The sequence below is a fragment of the Ursus americanus genome, chromosome 32, assembly GCF_024610735.1.
Source record: "Ursus americanus isolate L20-20 chromosome 32, mUrsAme1.1.p, whole genome shotgun sequence".
Lineage (NCBI taxonomy): Eukaryota > Metazoa > Chordata > Mammalia > Carnivora > Ursidae > Ursus > Ursus americanus.
The window spans coordinates 18,994,915-19,014,593 of NC_142158.1; the positions used below are offsets into that span (position 1 = coordinate 18,994,915).

General features: G+C 49.0%; 1 protein-coding gene across 4 annotated transcripts in view; it reads left to right on the top strand.

Moving 5' to 3' along the window:
- Positions 1 to 19,679, top strand: part of JARID2 (jumonji and AT-rich interaction domain containing 2) — a 252,396-nt gene that overhangs the window by 191,885 nt on the left and 40,832 nt on the right. For all 4 annotated transcript variants that reach the window (XM_045811686.2, XM_045811689.2, XM_045811687.2 and 1 more), the window contains one exon: positions 7,606 to 7,782. In XM_045811686.2, coding sequence (XP_045667642.2) covers positions 7,606 to 7,782 — 177 coding nt within the window. The remainder of the gene's footprint in view (positions 1 to 7,605; positions 7,783 to 19,679) is intronic.

Below are 19,679 nucleotides of genomic sequence, written 5' to 3' on the forward strand. Positions count from 1 at the left end.
CTCCTTAATTTCTAGAGATTCTCTTAGCATTTTCTGCCCTTTCTGAAATCCATATAGAGAAGGTAGATGGGGGGAGGGGGGACTTTAAGTCGGGACAGTCCTGTTTTGTTGCTGATGAGCACCTTGCTGGCTCCTGAGGCATCATTATTCCGAGACCATTAAGTCCTCCGTATCGTTAACCTTAAAAATAAAACTCAGTTATTTTACCAGCAAAAATGGACTTCTTTGGGGACAGCAGGAAATTGCAGTTTGGGCATACAACCACACAGCATGTCATCTGGCAAGCCCAACAAAGAGGAACGTCTTTTGTGGAGGAGGAAGTGGGGAAGGGGTTATTTTGAGTGAAAGTCCATTGGAGAAAAGTGAAGAGTTCAGGGTGCCAGCCATTTCTCGGGGGCTGAGTAGCAGGGGTTGTTGATTTCTCATGAGACGCAGTGTGTATCTTTCCCTGTCGGGGGCCTGTAATTGATGACTCTTTCCTGTTGACATTCTTCTGTTGGGGCCTGTTGGAAAATTGACACTTCTCCCTGTAATTTACCTTGATGGTGTCCCGGCTCCCCTGTCTGGCCTCCCGGCTCTAATGAGGTCTCCCTTTATTAATTTTCACCATATGCATGTCCCCCAGGCAAGGTGACCCTGCCTTCAGCGTTCAGCGTCTGTTAGGATTTGTGGACGCTTTGCATGGTGAAGCGAGCACAGACATAGTCTTCAAAGAGTGGCTGTGTGACCTTGATGAAGCTGTACTTTGTAACTTGTTTCCACTTTTGAACTTGAGGGGCAGAAGTTAGGGACTGTGGAGGCCATCCTAGCCGCTCTGTGGTGTGATCTGTGTGTTTGAGGTAGAGCCAGCGAGCCCTCGTTGTGTTCGGTGGGGTGCGTATTTGTGTATGTTTTAAGCCATGTGTATAGATAAGAAACCTGGGAAAAAGCGTAAGGGGAGGGTTCCAGCTGTTAATGAAAAGATCGTTTCTCCTATTGCTGGAGGCAGGTTGGCAGGAGTGGACAACCGTTGGGAGCAAAAGTGGTTCTCGCTGCTGAGTCCCTCGTGTTGGGGCTCTGGCAGGCAGAACACGTGCCCTCCCGTCAGGGAACGTCCCAGATGGGGGATCAGATCGGCACAGCTGGTTGCACGTGCACCTAGGCCCATGCCCGGGGGCTGCGGTGAAGGAGGAATGCTGTGGGAAAGACCAGCCGGTCGGTGAGGAGGTCACCACTTCCTCCCTGTTCTTAGACGACCTTTGCATGGCTGAAGGTTCCAGCTCTTACTTGGCATTACTCACTCACTCCCAGTTCCAGAAATCCTGGCTGTTGAGTTCGCTTTGCATTTCCAACCCCCCAACCCCCATAGATTCTTGTTCTCAACCTGCTTGCTTGCCCCGTTTAGGAAAGCAGATAGGAAATCAGTTGCTTTTGCTCCTACCTGCGTGAAGTTACCTGGCAGCCTGATGTTTATAGTTCTCAGTTTTTGTGTCTGAAGCCAGGTATTAACCGAATGTCGCTACAGCGAGAGCCGCTAACGGTGCTTTTGCATACGTGACCTCATACCCTTTGGGGTCATCACAGTTGTTAGAGCTGAAGGCCTCATCCTCCCTGTACAGGGTCTCAACAAATAAACACGTGACGTGACTGCTGAGCTGACGCTTCATTCTAGATTTTTGGATTCCATGGAGGGTCTTTTTCAGTGATTTGGATTCGCACATGTGTGAAGGATCAGCAGTCCCAGAATGGGGCACCGTCGCGGAGCAGCTCCTTATCCCATAAGGAATTAGGGGGGCTCCCTTTGGATTTGGCCTCTGGCCTGGTGGGCTGTTCCACACCCTTCTGCACGTACCCCCGGTGATGCCAGAAATAGCTAACTTAGCTGAACGTCTGAAAATTTTTATCGTAATTTTAATTACCTTTCCTTTAGGACAAGTGATACTAATTTTCGGCTGATATCGTACAGAGAAATCATTGAAGGCACGAATGTGGATCACTTTAAAGAAAATAGCACACGGAGAGGCTTCATATGGCAAATAATCTTAGGGCACACAGGGGTGGACGAAGTTGGGGAACTGTGTTGTCCGTGCTTCTTCCCTCGTGAATTATGAAGGCCGACCCGGAAGAGACCAAGACACCCCGCCATTCGGTGTGTCCTACCTGTCCCGCAGCCGTTCAGGGCTCCTTGTGTCTCCCTGCCGGGGGTGAGATGAGCGTGTGGATGAGTTCAGACCTCAGGTCCGTTTGGGTCACCAGTTCTTAGCATGGCGCCTGGTACGTCCCTAGTTAGGTGAATGACCCAAGGCACTTGGCAACTGCGTTTTCTGTGACTTTCCCATGTCAACGACTGGAGCTTTCCTCTAACTCAGGAAATCTGCAAATAACTATCCCTCTGTTCCCCCCGCCCCTACCAAGTTCTTTCTGAAGTTTTAAAATGTCTTCATATGGTAGCAGGGGCCGACTGCTTTTCATTCTGTTTGTGTAACCTGAAAGATCAGTCGTGAACATGCCAGTCCAGTGGGCTAGCCAGGTTTATTAGGTCAAGCTACAGGAATTAGACTCCCCAGCTAAATGACAGCGTGCAGGGAATCCCTGTAGGGTCCTTCCAAAATAGAACGGGGCTATGTTTAGCTTGTTAAGATAAAGAACTGGTCGGGGGAGGGAAGATAATGGGAAGGAGGGCTTGTATGTGTACATGATTATGATTCATGGAGAAGAATCCAATTTTATAGAAACCACAGCCCAAATTAGAGAAAGCAAGCTTTTGGATTAAAATGATTTCTGTTGTGGTTGTAACATACCACAGTTTGATTTTTGTCCAGATGAAAACATTTGGTTTTCACTTCAGTAAATATTGTGGAGACATTGCCAGCTAATTCTGAAACGTAATGAAATACGGCTTTGGCAAAGCGCACATGCATTCTGTACTCCCGATTCCACTTATCTGATCCAAGTTCAGATTTTTTTTCCACATTTGCTAATGCACTTGAATAATCAGGAGAGAAAAATCTGCCTGTAATTTTAGGAGAAAACTGTATACGCTGAATACACTTTTATAATTTATTGGATATAAAACCTCCCTTGCTCCTCCCCCAAATACCCCACACGTTCCTTAAGTCTTTCGAAACCTTCACCTTTCATTGATTACGTCTCTAGAGCTACAGTTTGCAAGGGAGACAGGATGTAATTCCGTGTAGTGAGTCAGCTTCGCTCTGTTGTTAATTAGCGTCGCAAGTGGCGTTTGTCCCTCAACGTGGGGAGACCACCCTGAGAACACCAGGGCGGAGCTCAGAACGGGGCGGGGGGGGCCTCCTGAGCCACCTTGGAGTCCCCTTGTTTTCCCCATCTTTGCTGGTGTCGCAGCAGGGGGCAGGTGAGTCCTTCTGATGAAAGGGAAGATGTCTCTGGGGAAGCTTTCTTGTGTCGTGAAATCACATGGCCCCCGTCCCTGTTTTCCCTTTCCCGGTAGCTCTATTCCTCTTGTCCTGCATGCTAGACCCACAGTGAGGTTTCCCAAAGTCTCCCTCCCTGGACATTTGACCTAAAGAATTTTCCCTGATAAATTGTCTTGAGATGAAGCTTGCTTTTTATGTACCAGGATCTGTAAGTTGCATACTGTATTTGATGAAAACTTTAAAAGCGTGCGTGCTCTTCTATTTTCAAATACTAAACGGTGATTTAGCTTTTTCTGGACTCTGCGTCAGTAATGATTATGTAACACACTCATTCACCCCTTTTAACCTGAGGAATGTGGGGGTAATTTTCACTAGCGATAAATAACCCAGATTGCGTTAGGGTTTATAAAATGCCTTTTCCTTCACCTTTTTTTGTGTGTCTAGCAGATTCCTCTTCTCTAATGTGTAAATTAGATAATCGAGACTGAATCTAGGCTAAGAAGAGGTGAATGTGCTCTATGTGAATGCCTTTAACTAGTTGTGGTTCCTTACAGGCTTTTGCTTCCCTTTATATATTTGAAGTTGTTATATAGTTATTCTCCAGGTATTAGTATATAATAGTGCTTCTCTGTCACCTTGATTGTTTTTAGTGTGGCATGAAATAATGGGATGATTTTACTGGTTTTTGTCTTCCTGGGAATGAAAGCTCCTTTTGCTTTTAGCCACTTTCCCTGGTTTGTCCTGATGTGAATGCTAGCTTTGCACAGGGACACGTCATCAGGGTCTTAGAGGGATTACATGCAGTAGCCACCTGGTGACAGAGTACCAGGCTCTGTTGGATTTAGTGTTTTCTGCTTGCTTCGGTTGGACTATAAAGTTAGGAAAATTCTGGAGCTCTCTCCTGGGGCAAAAGCTAACCGTTGACAAGGCTTTTCCTGGTGGAGGGTTACTGGTTGGCAGTGGCTTCATGAACCCAAGCTAAAGGACAGTAAGGCCATACTCAGGAGGAGCTGGGTTGTTTGTAATGAAGGGCACCTGCCAGAGGGGAGAAGTGGTAGCAAGCCGAGGATGTGAACTAAAGGCATCATCTTGCCTTGGAGAAATTACCTGACCTTTCCCACGAGGTGCATTATTATTGAGTATTGAGCCTTTTTCCTCTAATGACCCTTCTTTCAGAAGTATTCCTTCCCTTTATCATACTGGCTTCTCCTGTTTCCCATCTGGTTTGAGAACCCTTCGTTACCTTTTCTTTGATGATGCTTTACCTTCAGCTCCAGACCAGCAGGTCAGTGGTCCTGACTAGAAGCACAGTCGTCTCTTAGTGTGAGGGCGATCTGTGCTTATCCCCGTGCCCCCGAACTTAGGGCTGACCACTCCTTCCCTCCCGACTGCGGAGCCGGCTCCCCAAAACTTAGTGGTGTTTGGAGTTTCATTTTGAGAATGCCCCTCAGAGACACCCACCCCATCCCCGTTCTTCACATCTTACTTGCCCCTTGTGTTAGCCTCTAACTTTCTTCTAGAATACCTGGGAGGCTAGAATGGTTTATTTGTATTCGCTGAGAAGCTGTTAGAACAGATACATTCAAAAGATTGGTCATTTGCTACTGTTGTGGAAGAAATTACCCTGTGTGCTTTCTTTTAGGAATATTAACGCTTGGATGCTTCTAGGCAGTTTCTCCATTTTAGTTCTCCGGAACGTAACGTTCACCCCGTTCTCAGAATCTTGAGTATAAGGAATGGGATAGTTGCTTCATGCTGCTTATGCAAGGTTTGAGTCTTTAAAAAAAAAAAAAAAAAATCCTCAACAGATGCTGTTAAATGGAAGTTAACTCTGTGTTTTTCATATGTTGCACCTGGATTTTTAGCAGATTGTCTTTGAAATCTAGACCATTTTTATCCGTTTTCTCTCTCCCCCCCCCCCCCCCCGCTTTTATTAAACATGACTCTCAGTGGTCTTGGCTGCAGAATTTGCTGCATTTCCCTCTCAGAGAGGAGACCCTGGATGGCAGGAGGGGCTGGGCTGCCCCGCACCACCCCCCCCCCCCCCGCCCTCACATCTCTTCCCCCTGCTGCCCCCTGGTGGGCAGTGGTGTCCATGGGCTGCTGCGGGCTCTCCACACGCACGCCTGCTCTTCTCAGGGCTGGTCCTTGAGTTCAAGCTCGAGCCGGGGGAGGCTCTTCCTCAGAAGAAATCCGACATGGGTAATTTCATCTGGGAGGCACTTGAAGAGATGATTCCCTCATTCCCTCTCATTTCACAGAAGAGGGAGATGTCATGACCGAGCCCCGCACTTCCAAGCCTGGAAGTTCCTTGCTAGGTCTGTCCGACAGCACGTAACTTGTTGCCTCTGTCGTGTTCTGTGCCAGGCTGAGTGGGAGCCTGTGGTAAAATGAATGTCTGTGTCTGTCTGTCTGTCTCATGAGTGCTGAGATACAGTGTGTCTTGCTATTTCTAAAAGTACTCATACAGTTAGATTTGGGAGCGAAAGATCCAGCAGGATTGGTCATTGGACTGTGGAGGCACCTGCCCTGTACCCACCTGTGATCAGAGAATCCCAGCCGCGGACTCCGATTTGGGAACCGGGAAGGGCGCTGTCCCCTTTCCCTAGTCACTCTTGGACTAATCCGAAAACCACTTTGGAGCACGTATAGATAGGTTGTTCCAGGGGAAGTATGGCTAGCTAGCTATTTTCTTTTTCCTTTTTTTTCTTCATCTGTAACTCTTGGTTTATAAGAACCTTCCTTCCATTGAAAACCTGCTTCTAATTGGAAATGATCAAAGGGGAGGAAACAAGCAAGAGTAAATGGCTCCTGTCAGACTGTAGCCAAGTCTGTTCTGCCATGTACATCCCTTTGGAGTTTCATTTCTACCCAGTGGTGTGACCCACATAACTTCTGGGGTTTTTAAAATGCAGTAGAAGGAAGAAGGGGGCTTGGAGGTATCTGTGCGGTCTTTGCATTTTTACAAGACGGGTATTGGGCTTAACCACTTCCGCTCCCTGATGCTGCCCGTTCATTTCCATGTCCTCGTGGGATCGTGTGGCTCGGCAGCCTGACAGGGATGGTTAAACCTTTGTGTCTGAAGTTCGAGATCTCCGTTGGGAAGAAGAACAGATTGGTCCCCTGGGTCGTCGTTGATAACGCTGGAGTGTCAGCTCATGCACCAGAAAGCAGAGGCGAGAAGGAGTGAATTTCACACTTAATAGTTCTTCTGCTGCTTGGTAGTAGCTCTCCCCAAAATACTTCATGGTTAGGAAGATTGAAGGTGTTACTGGAAATTAATTTGGGAGATTTTCTTTGGATTTTAAGCAGCCTCTGGTCCTAAACAATAAATCAGTGAGTTGGGGGATCTTCTAAATTGTCATTGTTTGATAAAGAAGAACTGTATTGTACTTTTTTGTAATACTGAGCTTATCTTCTGATGTTACTGCTTTATCTTAAATTCAGAAATGAAAACATTCAGGGGCACGAGCAGAAGGTTAAGGTGTAAAAGGAATGAGGGATGTGGGGTTTGCTCTTAGGAGGTTTTTGTTTTGTTTTGAAATCCAGCCCTTATAGTTTAGTCTTGTGCTGGAATTTATTTTAATAATTTTACATGCTATTAACCTGATCATAATATCAAAGTAGCTTCCAAATATCTTGTGATTTGGGGGAATCCATGTCATTCACCTCATTGTGAATACAAGACCGTGACCTTAAGATAGGGAAATGTCGTATTCTGTTATTACCACTTGGTTTGTCGTTCATTTTTAAATTCATTTGCTTAAATTCATGTTAAGTCTAGTAAGTTAAATGCCTAACCCAAAATAGTCTCTTCCATTCTTCCTTGACATTGTAAGTAGGTGTTTTTAATTTTACTGATTTTTTTTTTTTTTCCCCTTCCCTGTTGCTCAGTTCAGTTCTTGGTGGTTGTCATCCTCCCTCCCCCCTCCCCAGACTATTCATGTGAGATTTAAAATTTTTGATGTGCTGTGTTTGGTGAATGGCATTATTCCCCATCTGGGGGGGATTTTGCTTGAACTCCATTGAAAGGACACAGATGGAGTTTTATTTCCTGGGGGATATTTGAAAAATAAAAGTGGCCATAGAGACGGAACAGCTTCGTTTTATCTGCTCAGGCGTGAGGATTTAGGTTCGTACCTTAATAGATGTCTCCATGTGTAGTGCCCCTCCCGGAACGGGCGAGGACCAAGGCCTGTGTTTACGAGCCCTCTTCCTTAAACCCACCCAGGTTCTCCTGCGCTGCCCAACAGCATGGTATATTTTGGAAGCTCTCAGGACGAGGAGGACGTCGAGGAGGAAGACGATGAGACGGAAGACGTCAAAACAGCCACCAACAATGCTTCAACTTCATGCCAGTCTACCCCCAGGAAAGGAAAAACCCACAAGCATGTTCACAACGGGCATGGTAGGTCCACTCTTGATTTGGGGTAGAAAATGCTGGAATCCACAGCTCTGACCGAGAGAGCTGCAGTAGGTCATCTGTTGAGGTAGAAGATGAAGATGAAGATGAAAGCCGCGTAGCTGGTTGGTGGCAGAGCTGGTGCTGGGCACGTCTCTAGGTGCCAGGCACTTGCAGGGCAAAGAGGTGAGTACAACCCAGCACATTCTAGATGAGCAGACCAAGACACGGGGATGGATATTCTTGTGTCGTGGAGGCGATGATCCGTCCTGTAAGAGCTGCGGATAATGGGATTTGGAAGAGGAAGAGATCACCTCTGAACAGGGATGTCCAGGAAGATCGCGTGAAACATCTCTTGTGATCAACTTATAATTATTGTCATTTTAGCAGGTGGCGGGCACGTAGAAAGAAAACTGTTACTGAGCATGTGGAGTCAAGTAAATGCCTCTCTATTATGAACCAGGCTGGTTGGCTTTTTTTCTCAAGGGCTGCAGTGTGTGGGAGGAAGACAAGAGTGGGTATCAGTGAGGAATCGCCTTAAGTGAGTTGGCCGTGGGAAGTGCTCAGTGGTTTTTCAACAAGGAAGTGACGTCATTGGAGTTGTGCTCTGAGAAGATGAAGCTGGCCTCGACTGTGAGGGAAGGGGGCCCGAGGAAGGGGGACACCTCAGAAGGCTGGAGTCGTGGATGGTTGCCTGGCTAGAGATAACAAGGGACTGAGAGTTCCTTGCGGCACTGCAGCTGGGAGGATGAGGGGGTGGGGAGAAAACTACGCCAGGGGTAGGGTTGGGAGGAGGACTTGGACCGACTGGGAAAGTAGACAAATAGGCAAGGAGAGGTGGAGAGTCAGGCCTGGAGTGAAGCAAGGAGATGGGGGCGGGGAGGTATTACAGCCCATTCCTGTTGTGCCCCCTACTGGGATGGTAGGCATCCTGTTTCATTCAGGGCTCAGAGACCCCGTGAGGCAGCCAGCTCCTGTCTGTCCATGGCAGAAAACAGTGCTGTCGGTAAGTGATTGAGGCCAAGGCAGATTTCTCCACTTTTCCCTCCGTGGCTGTGCACTGAGCCACCACTCGTCTTTCTGGACCCCGTGCACAGTGGAGGCTGGGGTCCAGCACAGGCTCGATGTGATGGGGACGTGCCTGGCTTTCACCGTTGTGGAACATTTCTGCCTTGTCACTGTAACAGTCCTCCTTCTCAAGTAGGACTGTTCAGGAGGCATGCCGACAGAGTGGAGGGTGTGACCCTCTTTTTAAGAACTTGAGGAGAGAGGGTTAATACTCTCAGTGCAGACTACAAAATGCTGACTTAATTTTAACGTCAGAGGAACAAGGGTTCCCCCTACAGCTGTGGTCCTCAGGAAGTCTCGACTGTTGGAAGAGAGTCAGAATACGGGTGTAGGTATGATAACGTGCCCTGCTGGGCAGGAGGAAACGGTTCCAGCGTGGAGAATGGGAACGGTGGATGATGGTAGATGTGGGAATGGGATGAGATAGGTCAAGTTGAGAACGATCCTCCAGCCGCAGAGCTGTCTGAAGTGAAAAGAGAGATGAGGAGCGTCCAGGGAGCCCAACCAGGAAATCACCGCTGGGGGGCTGGACGTGGGAACAGAGAGTGGCTCACGTGAGCTCCAGGGCGATGAGAAGCAAAGGTGAGCAGCTTTTCACTGCTGCCTGGAGAGCCAGGGCTGGAGGTAATAGAACAGGAGTTAGGAAAGGAGGTGATTTGGGGGTAGTTAAGAACTTTATTATCTGCTGAGTTTGCAGGGATGGTGAGAGACAGAACTCCCGAGAACAGACTGGGAATTTACCATCCCAGAGCTGCTGGCTGATGCAGTCAGAAGGGGCGAGCTTTCTGAGGTAGAATGAAGCCGGAAAGCAGACTTAAGGGATTTTTTTTTTTGTTTGTTCGGATTCCTGAGGAGGTATTTTCTAGTTTTACTTGGGGTTTAATAGGAGTCGAGAGTGAATGAACAAACATGAAATGAAACTACTCTCGGTTGGTCTCTGTGTCTGTGGGATAGAGCTGTATTTCATTAGGATAGCATCAGAATGGTTCCTTGATACTGTTTTTCATTGTCTCGTCGTGTTGCGTGGGTGAATTTGTCAGTCTTCTGGGGTTCTGAACCCAGTTCCAGCAGCGGGGGTGAATACCCACTTTCCCCACAATACCCTCAGTTCTGGGTCACCAGCAGGGTGCTGGGAATTTAACTCCGTACCAACATGACGCGCGTGGAGGGTGCGTCAGAGTCCTCGGGTTAAGCGCTCAGTCCTGTAAGACTGCCCGCATGCCCTGCTCAGATGTGCCACTTGTTACGTGGGCTTCTGACCCACCAGGTACACACTGGAGGTTCAGCCACCTCCCCCTCAGGTTTGATTAACTTGCTAGAGTGGCTCACAGAGCTCAGGGGACACTCACCTCCACTAGTTTGATAAAGGATACAGATCAGTAGCCATATGGAGAGATCCAGAGGGTGAGCTCTGGGGAAAGGGCATAGAGCTCCCACGCCCCCTCCACGCCCGCCACTCTCTGCATCTCCGTGGGCCTCCCCCTCAGAAGCTCTTAGAACCCTGTCCTTTTGGGTTTTTATGCAGGCGTCATTACATGGTCATGATTGACCAAGTCCTTGGCCATTGGCAGAGTCCCCATCCAGCCCCTCTAGACTTCCCAGAGGTCAGAGGGGTGGGGCTGAAAGTTCCAGTCCACTGCTCACATGGTTGGTGCTGCTGGCAGCCAGCCCCCACCTTTAGGTATTTTCCAAAGGTCCCCTCACTAAAATAAGACAAGATCTCTGTATCACTCTCAAGGTTTTGGAAAGTCCAGGGCTTGGGGAACTGCGAGCCAGGAATCACGAGTAAGGACCAAATACATGTTTTTTGTTTATAAGATTTTATTTATTTATTTATTTGAGAGGGAGAGAAGACCGCATGATGGGGAAAGAGGCAGAGGGAGAGCATATCCAAGTAGACTGAGCTGAGCGGGGAAGCTAGATGCAGGACTCAGTCTCACAACCCTGAGATCAGGACCTGAGCCGAAACCAGGAGGCGGACACTCAGCCTACTGAGCCACCCAGGTGTCCCCTCAAATCCATATCAGTGACCAAACATATATTTCTTATAAATCATACTACCGCAGTCTGGATGTGCCGAATTAGTCCCGTGTCTGCTTTTGCATATGTGGTTGGGTCCCATCTCCTCCTTTTCAGCTTGTTTGAACTTGCTGGTTCGCTAGGCCACCTTCTCATTGATTCTCCTTCCGGGGTCCAAAGTCGCCTTCACTGTGCATGCAGCTTACTTTTAAATTCTTTTTCTGGTGAGCTGCTGAGCGGTGAAGGGGCAGCAGGTGTCTGGTGCCATGTTACAAAGTGTCATGAAGGGTTGGGGTGAGGGTGAGGGAATTGGCTGGTGTCTCCTCCCTGTCTGAGGGGAGAGAGTAACAGTTTTGCACTGACCACAGTCACTGCCAGTAGGAGTCAAGGAAAATGTATCTCTGTCTACAGATGCACATATCTGCACGTCTACACGAAAGTAGACTTCTAGTTTATTTTTTATTTATTGCATTTTATTTTTTTAAAGATTTTATTTTATTACTTATTTGATAGCCTGCAAGCAGGGGGAGGGGGCAGAGGGAGAAGCAGGCTCCCAGCTGAGCCAGGAGCCCGACATGGGGCTCGATCCCCGGACCCCGGGATCATGACTTGAGCTGAAGGCAGGAGTTTAACTGAGCCACCCAGGCACCCCGACTTCTAATTTTTTTTTTAAAATGTCAGCAGATTTTACTGTTTTGAATAGTTAACATGTGAATGAAAAGGATACTATGGTGACTATGAAAGGGTTTTAAATGTTCACTTTGGGGATTCACTTGCTGAAATATTCTGGGGTTCTTTCTGTGTAGTGGATTTTAGGGCTCTTGGATGCGGGCATTGGGGACAGTGTGTGTCGTTGGAGGTAGTGGGGGTGCCTGAGCTGAGAACCCACACGCCCCTTCTAGTGTCTTCTCTGCTTCTGTGCTCTGTACACGCTCCTGTCTTCCTCCCCGACTACGCTGGCTTCTCTGGAGGTGGAGTGCGAGGAAACGGGGAACGAGGCAGATGCGCAAACCAGCTGGGCTTCTTAGACTGCTGACTCTACTTGTACGTAGAGCCACTTGCTGAACTTTCCTGCGTGAGGCTTGTAGAAACCAAAAGTCGCGAGGCCCTTTATTTCCCATCTGTGCTGGTTCTCATAGTGCTGGTTGCTGCGGGTCTGCTTCTCGTGACTGTTATCTTCATTATGGGTCCTACGTACGTCTCTCCCGTCTTACAGTTACATTTTCTGTGTTGTGCAGGACAGTGAGCTACAGTCTCCAGTATCTGTATTCGCTGTCCAGGGGATGAAGTTTCTTTGCGGGGGGTGGGGGGGCCACTTAAGACAAAGGGCCACCACTCTGATTTTTCCTGAAGTCGTTGGCTTACAGCTTGAGTTAGCCCCACCTCCAGCCCTTCGTCTTTTTGATTGTGTCAGTTTTTGAGCTGGGAAGGGATTGGCTCTAGTTTCAAAGGTTTGGTTTTGGGTTCAGTCCCAGTAGAATCCCAAAACTGATCCTGGTGAGAACCCACGGAGCTATGTACCCACCTAAACTTGGGGGAGAGGTGACGGAGAGACCCCTGCAGGCCCAGGTGATCTGTCCTTGTGTGTGCGTGTCTGCCAGACACCAGTCCCTCCTGCAGTGCTGTATTGTCTGAGACCCCGGCCTTATTCGTGCAACCTCTCCGTCTGTGGGGTTTCTCATTCCCACACGAGGCACTGATCCCCCATGGGTATTTTTCTCTGGCATTCCGTTCACCTGCTCTTTAGTTGCCCTGTAGAAAAGTAGGAATTTGTGTTATGTCTGAGTTGGTAATGTTGCCATGGGCATGGAGACCTTCCACGTCCTTCTGTCTCCTAAAGAAACATGGTTAGTACAGTTATTCCACTGTGAGATGTTCAGAAGACCAAACACGTCACATAGAAGTACCAAATTGTAATATCACCTGCAAAATTAGTGTGTGAGTGTTTGGCAGATGTTAATGCCTGTGATTTTTGGACAGAGATCTTGTTTGCTTATTCCTGAAAACATTGTATTTGTGGAGGATTTGGAAGGGAGCTCTGGAAATCATTTTGCTGGGGAAGTGCTGAAACACAGTCCTAACCTTATTGAGGGCAGGATCTTGCCATGTTAACCACTTATGGAATTTTATGGAGTTAATTTTTGTGTCCTGCATCAACTAAGTTTAACTTATGAACACATGGGAAACATGCATAAGACTGTGTGTTAATTTTAGTGCTTTTGGAAGCTAACCCCGGTGAATAAGGAATACGGACCCGAATTTTCCCTAAGGAGCCGATGGTATGGGGCACTCCCTGGAGAGTCCATCAGAAACGGAGACATTCAGGCACTCTCTGTGTTTCCCGAGCACACAGGCTTAGTGTCTGGTTCCTGTATGCCCTCCCCCTGGTCGCTCCGTGTTTCTCACTGTCTTGCTGTCGCTCCTGGTGCGGCCCCCTGTCCTATGACTTCGGTGAGCCTTCGGCACACCCAGGTGCAAACACAGACGTAGGAAGGGCCGTTGGGTACAAGCAGCCAAGATACTCGAGTGTTTGGACTCTTTGAAAAGCAGTGTTCTGTAGTTTCTTGAGTACGTTCGACAGGCGTTGTGTTTTTGGACATCTGAGTACCAAATCTTATGTAAGTTTCCATGGAAAGAAAATATAACCCGAGATGTAGTGTCAGGGCATCCTCTGATGCAGAGAGTGGGGTGTTCTCTCTCTCCCTGCCCCTCTCCCTCCCTTCCTGAAGTAAAGCACTTGCCTTGGCCAAGGGTATTCTGTGATCACATTTGCATTTTGGGAAGATGAGCTAGGACAGCATTTTGAGGGATGGAGTGTGCACAGCTTAGAGGCAAAAATAAAGAGAGACCCTTTAAGAGACTGCTGCCCTAGGGGTTGCGTGAGCCTGAGGTTTTCACCGAGGTGACATTGCACTGACGTGGAAAGGTCACTTGAGACACGTTGACACACGGGAATGGTCTGGTGTGAATGGAAGCACAGGTGCCCTTGGAAGTGGGTGCAGGTAGATGTTCGGTCCGCCTGCGCCGCTCTGTGAGGTGTACCCCTGGGGAAGGGCTCTGAGCGAATTAGCTCAGGTTCCCACTGTGCCGTCAGCCTGGCTTACGCTAGCTGAGTTAAGTCAGCCTTTGACCTTTCATGTGGATAAAACCGGGAGATGCGGCAGGAGGAGAACTGAGCCCAGTGCTTCCAAGCCCAGGCTTTGGACTCTGACCGCCCAGCTGGCCACAGACGATAGCTGCCTCCCTTGGAAGTTCGTCTGGAAGGTGGGTACCGAGTGAAAGGTCTGGAGGCTCTCTGCTAGCCGCGCATGTGGACATGGTCGTAGTTAGAGGGTGATTTCTCCAACTCGTTTTGGTTGGTGGTCTCATACACCTGCTTTTTTTGTGTGAAGGTGTGATTTGAGGGCTGTTTTCCACGCGTGACAGTAAGAACAGTAGAGTTTTCAGGGGCGCCTGGGTGGCTCAGTTGGTTAAGCATCTGTTTTTGGCTCAGGTCGTGATCCTGGAGTCCTGGGATCGAGCCCCGTGTTGGGCTCTCTGCTCTGTGGGGAGCTTGTTTCTCCTTCTGCCCCTCGCTCTCTCTCATGCTCTTAAATAAAATCCTTAAGAAAAAAAAAGAACATTAGAGTTTTCAGGATGTGTTCGTCTACAGTCTCTCTTGATTCCATTTCCTGTACAAGAGTCACTGTGAAGGGGTTGGGGCAGGCGGTGGTCCTGCTTACGGTGGGGCACATGGAAGATCCGAGCTCTTAACGCCCATCACGAACCAGCCAGGGCACAGCCGAGAGTCAGGGTTTTGGAAATGCTTCCAGCTCCGCACAGGATTGTGCGTCAGGGAGAGAGTGAACTCTGGTTTTTTGTGGTGGGTAGTCTGTGCTGCGATGGTAGAGTTGACTCCTGTCTGGTAGGCAGCGTCTGAAAGTCCTCTCCACCAGCCACTGCCCGCAGTATAAAGCTCCGCTTGGGTCCCCACTTGTGCTGTTGCTCGCCTGGCTTTCACGTGTTCGACAGCCAAATAATTAAAACGTACAGGATGGCAGTTCTTCTGTGCAAGGCCGGTGGAAGGGAAGGCGTTGAAGCCAGCTCAGAAGTATACATGCTTTGAAAAAAAAAAAAAAAAGAAACATCCATGCTGTTAGCAATGCTCCTCCAACTTCAGGTGACCCAGAGAGAGAGGAGTGGTTTTGTTGAAGAGAGAGAAGTCAAAAGGGCCCACAATGTAAAAGGGCAAAAAGGGGGAGGGGGAGTCCTCTTTGGAGAAGGCCAGTTTCAGGCCGAGCTGCAGAGGAACGCGGGGCGCTCTCGTTACCTGGTTAGGTGAGCTGCCTCCCCCTGTCCGTGCTGCATCCTCTCTCACGTAGAGGAAGCAAGTGATAAGGAAACAAACCACCACCAGCAGTTTATTAAAGCAAGTCCCAGTGATGATCGGGAGTCGGTCCCCAGGCAGGAGGACGTGAGGATCGTCCCAGAGGCACAATTTTCCACAGTAGGGAAAGGGGCCCTTGCTCCTCGAAGCTCATCACCCCAAAGTGGTCCAGGTAAAATGGAGTGATCTTCGAAAATGCAATAATTCGCGTTGCACAGCTTCCCCAGCCCTTTCTAGATAATTGGAATTACATTGTAATACCAGGTTGCCCATCACATGTTTGTTCTGTTCTTTTTTGGTTTTTTTGTTTTTTTGGTCCATTTCCTACAAAGGTCTTTATCAGCATCGAACGGTCACCAGGAGCTTCGTGTCTTGCCTCTTGTAAAGCTACGAATGAGCTGCGTGTTCCTGGGGGAGGCGTGCAACTTCTCTGATTCGTAATGTCCTCTTCCGTGGAATGAGCAGGATAGAGCAGCTTAGCGGTCGTACGATCGTTTCTGTCCCAGCACAGAGAGCAGTTACGCGCACGTGTCTCGTGCACGGGAGTGGCCGACGCATTGCTGTGTGCGCCAGCCGGAGGACTTTTCCGAGATCCCCTGTTGATCTGGGTGAAGATCCCTAACCAAAATTCGGACCTTGACAAGGGCATCCTTACCGTGTGGTCAGGCAGGTGCTCAGAACGGTTGATTATTTTCACACGAGAACTCGGACAGCAAGCTGCTGTCTCATGCTTCTCCATGACCCGGTGTTCACGTGTTCAAGTGGGGCTTTTTTGTGCGCCAGGGATGTGGAGGTGTGTGGGGACATCCCCCAGCATCTGTGTCCTCCCCCAGGAGGGCAACCCTCCCTGAAATGTGGGGAAGGTAAATGCTCAGAAAGCAAAATGTGGAATGTGAGCACTTTAGTGTTGGGGTAGCTCGGCCCAAAGCCCCGCTGAGGCCACGTGTCCCAAACAGTTTTATTTGGGCGGTGTTAGCTCGAAGAAACCAGGAGCCAGACTGCTGATGGTGTCCTGCTTTGTCTTGTTTTTCCTTAAACCTTGGACTCCCCCCCCCTTTCCTCCCTGAGTGAAGCAGAGGGGTTCCCTATGGAGCAGTCGTGGGGCTCAGGGCGTGGAGGCAAGGTGCGGCACCTGACCCCACGGAAGGCGGCACCAGGGGAGAACACGCATCCCCGGGCTCGCCCCGTGACATCCGTGTCCGCTTGGGCCCGTCTGTGACCACGCTTCTCTTCTGCAGGCGCACAGCCCTGCCCCCAGCCGTCTCCTGCCAGGGCCTGCTGTCCCTGGGCAGATGTTTCGTTTTGCAGACATGCCCCTGGACCCCGGTGTTCTTGTTTCTGATCCGCCGAGCATCCTCATTTGTTTATGTGCATTTGTTTATTAAAATGCATAATCTGATGTGACGTGCACTGTGTCATGCGTGTCTGCAGCCCTGGGTTCACGCTCCGGGGTCACAATAACGAGGCCTCCGGCTGCTCCTACCCCACTAGTTCTTCAGAGTTTCCAGAACGCTCTTCCATCTACAGGACCTCACGTGATCCGAGCAAGGGCTCCCTGAGGTAATCCCTATTTGGAAATAGAACAACACCGTCAAAACACTGCTCTGGGGATATTGATGTTACAAGTTGATCCTTGAAATGGCTTCATTTTTGAAAAGTTCTCCTAACTGGTTATTTTTTTTCCAGTGGGATGAGCGTGGTAGGCTAGAGGCATGAATGCATTGGTTTGGAATGAATCTGGCCTTGGTTTTCCTCAGTGTGTCACAGGGGCCGGTCCTTCCTTACCCATTGCACGGGGGAACGTGGGGAGAGTTCTCTGGTCACATCAGCTCCGTGTGGTAGATCTTTCACATGCTTTTTTGCACTTTTGAAAAACCGCGCCGAACGTCCTTCCTCTCCGTGCTCTTCTCTTTCTGAAGAGGGACGTTTCTCAGAAGACTTTAAACAACGTGTTGTTGGACTCCCAGCTGGAATGATTTAATTGCTTTAGGATTCACAGTGGGGGCCTGTTGTGCGAGGGCCAAAATGCAGTCATTTGGACGAGTTCACAGTAGTTCTGCCTTGGAGGTGCATGCTGCCCTCCCCGTGTCTATGCGGGCCGTCCGGGGGCCTCACCGCAGCCCTGGGCAGCCGGCAGGTGCTGCTTTCTTCATGGGGTAGCCTCTTCACCTTTTCCTCACCTCTGGCAGCTTCATTTTGTTGTTGTTGTTGTCGTTTTTGTTTTTTTCTTTCCTCCTGTCGAGGCAAGTGAGTTTTCCCAAAAGTTGGACCACGGGCTGGGAGTGTGTTTTTAAAGAGCAGTAGTACGTGTAAGGTGGGGTCACAAGGATCTGTTGGCTCACCGTCCTCCGCTTCTGTATTTGGGGCCGTTCGGTGTAGTGGTTTGCAAGCACCACGCTGGCTCTCGTCTTCCCATAGATGGCTGCAGCCTTTTCTTTGTCCTTGTTTTCTTACCCCTACAGAAGAATAGGAGTGTCAGGTGCCCGGGTGGCTCAGTCGGTGAAGCGTCTGCCTTCGGCTCAGGTCAGGATCCCGGCGTCCTGGGATCGAGCCCCATGTCGGGCTCCTTGCTCAGCAGGGAGTCTGCTTCTTCCTCTGCCTCTGCTGCTCCCCCTGATTATTCTCGCTGTCTCTCAAATAAATAAACAGAATCTTAACAGAATAGGCGTGCCCTTTTCAAGACTTTATGAGCATGTGTGTGTCTGGTAGAAAGTGCAGTATTCCACGCAGGACCTTAGGGACAGCCCCCTCCCTCCCGGCCCCCACCACATGCTTAGGACAGTGGGCTGGCCCCTCTCCTGTTTCAGTGTGGGGATGCCTCTTCCTGGTCACGGTAGGGCCATTCCGCTCCGGGCTGAGGGCCTTACATAGAGTTCAGTGACTGCTGATGGGGACCAGCTTTTGGCTCAGATGCTTTCCTGACCAGCTCTCAGGGGGCCAGTTCCTGCAACCCCTGAAACCTTCCTTTCCCCATTTGTGAACATCTGATAACATGTGGCTTGTCAGTTGGGGTCAGAGAGGGGAGGTTGGGAAGGGGGCGCCCATGGGTGTGTAGTGTTTCATCTTGGGGTGATGAAAACATTTCAGACTTGCATCGTGGTCATGGGCTGCGAGGCTCTGAATATGCAAAAATCCACGGGATTGGTAGGTCTGCTTCAAATGAGCAAATTACACGATAATGTGAATTGTATAGCTTATTAAAGATAAACAAAAATCTGTTAGGACTTAAATGAATGACAGATGCCCTTAGCGCGGTCGGTGCCTGATGCGTGGTGAGTTCTTAAAAGGTGGATGCTGGCCGCCGTCCTTCTTCTGGCGTCACACCCCACGACACTTCTAAAGAAGTAGAACAGCCTGCAGTTCTGAAAAAATGAATATATTCTATTAGATTTTCAGAAACTTTAATCTGTTTTGTTGCTCAGAATTGGCTGGCATGTGTTTATACCCTACACATTGTAAATTGAATTGCTGAGCTCTTCGCCAAACTGCTCAGTATTTAATATTTTCAGTTAATTTCCTCTGGCCTGTCTTACGGGGAGCCTGCAGTCGGGAAGATGTGCTGTTCCCAGAGCCCATAAGACGTGCACGTAGGATTTCTGACAGCCCTTTGTTTCCTGGCTGGAGGGTGGGTGGAGGTGTTCGTGATTCAGTAGCAGCTCTGTGATATTTATTTGGAGAACGTGGAAGCAATCCTTATCACAATGCAAATATTCCTATATTTAGTTTTTCTCTACTGATATTTTTACTCTGAAAATTACCAGTTCTATAACTTGTATGTGGGGGAGCCTTCCAGATGCACTCCGGTGCACGTTTCCAACGTGTATTTCTGCCAGTGTGCTGTGGATACTTACAGATGCCTTGTTTGGATCCAAAGGTGGGCCAGAAACCTTATAATTTACTTCAGATGTGGTTGGCCTTTGAGAATTCATCGTCTTGAATATAGGATTTTTTTTTTTTTTTTGAAACCCCAGACTGCAAAAAACACTGCAGTCATCTGTTCTGAAAGGAGTTAATGCTCACCCCTTTGGAGTGTAACCCATACTTCTGTGTCCTTTGTCTTGCTTTTGCAGAGTGGTAAAGCATGAAATCCCTCTCGGCCCACTGCCTGTCGTCCCAAAGGCCATTTGCCCAGATGTCCCTCCCCAGGCCCTGTTCTGTCATATTCGAGAATGCAAATGTCTTAGAAGCCCAGTGATGTGGGCACAGGCCGGGGGAGCTGGTCACCGTCCTACTCCATCTCGTCCTGTCCTCAGCTCTTCTGGGGACCAAGCAGGCCAAGAAACCATTTTTCAGTGATAAAAACGACTCATCCTGATTTATGGTCTTTTTGTTGCCCCAACCTTTATATTCTCATGAAGGTCCTAATGCCCTTTTAAACTCCAGTATCAGAAGTTACTAGGAACATATGCAAGAAACATGTTTAAATGGCAAATCTGTCCAGCCCCCGTTT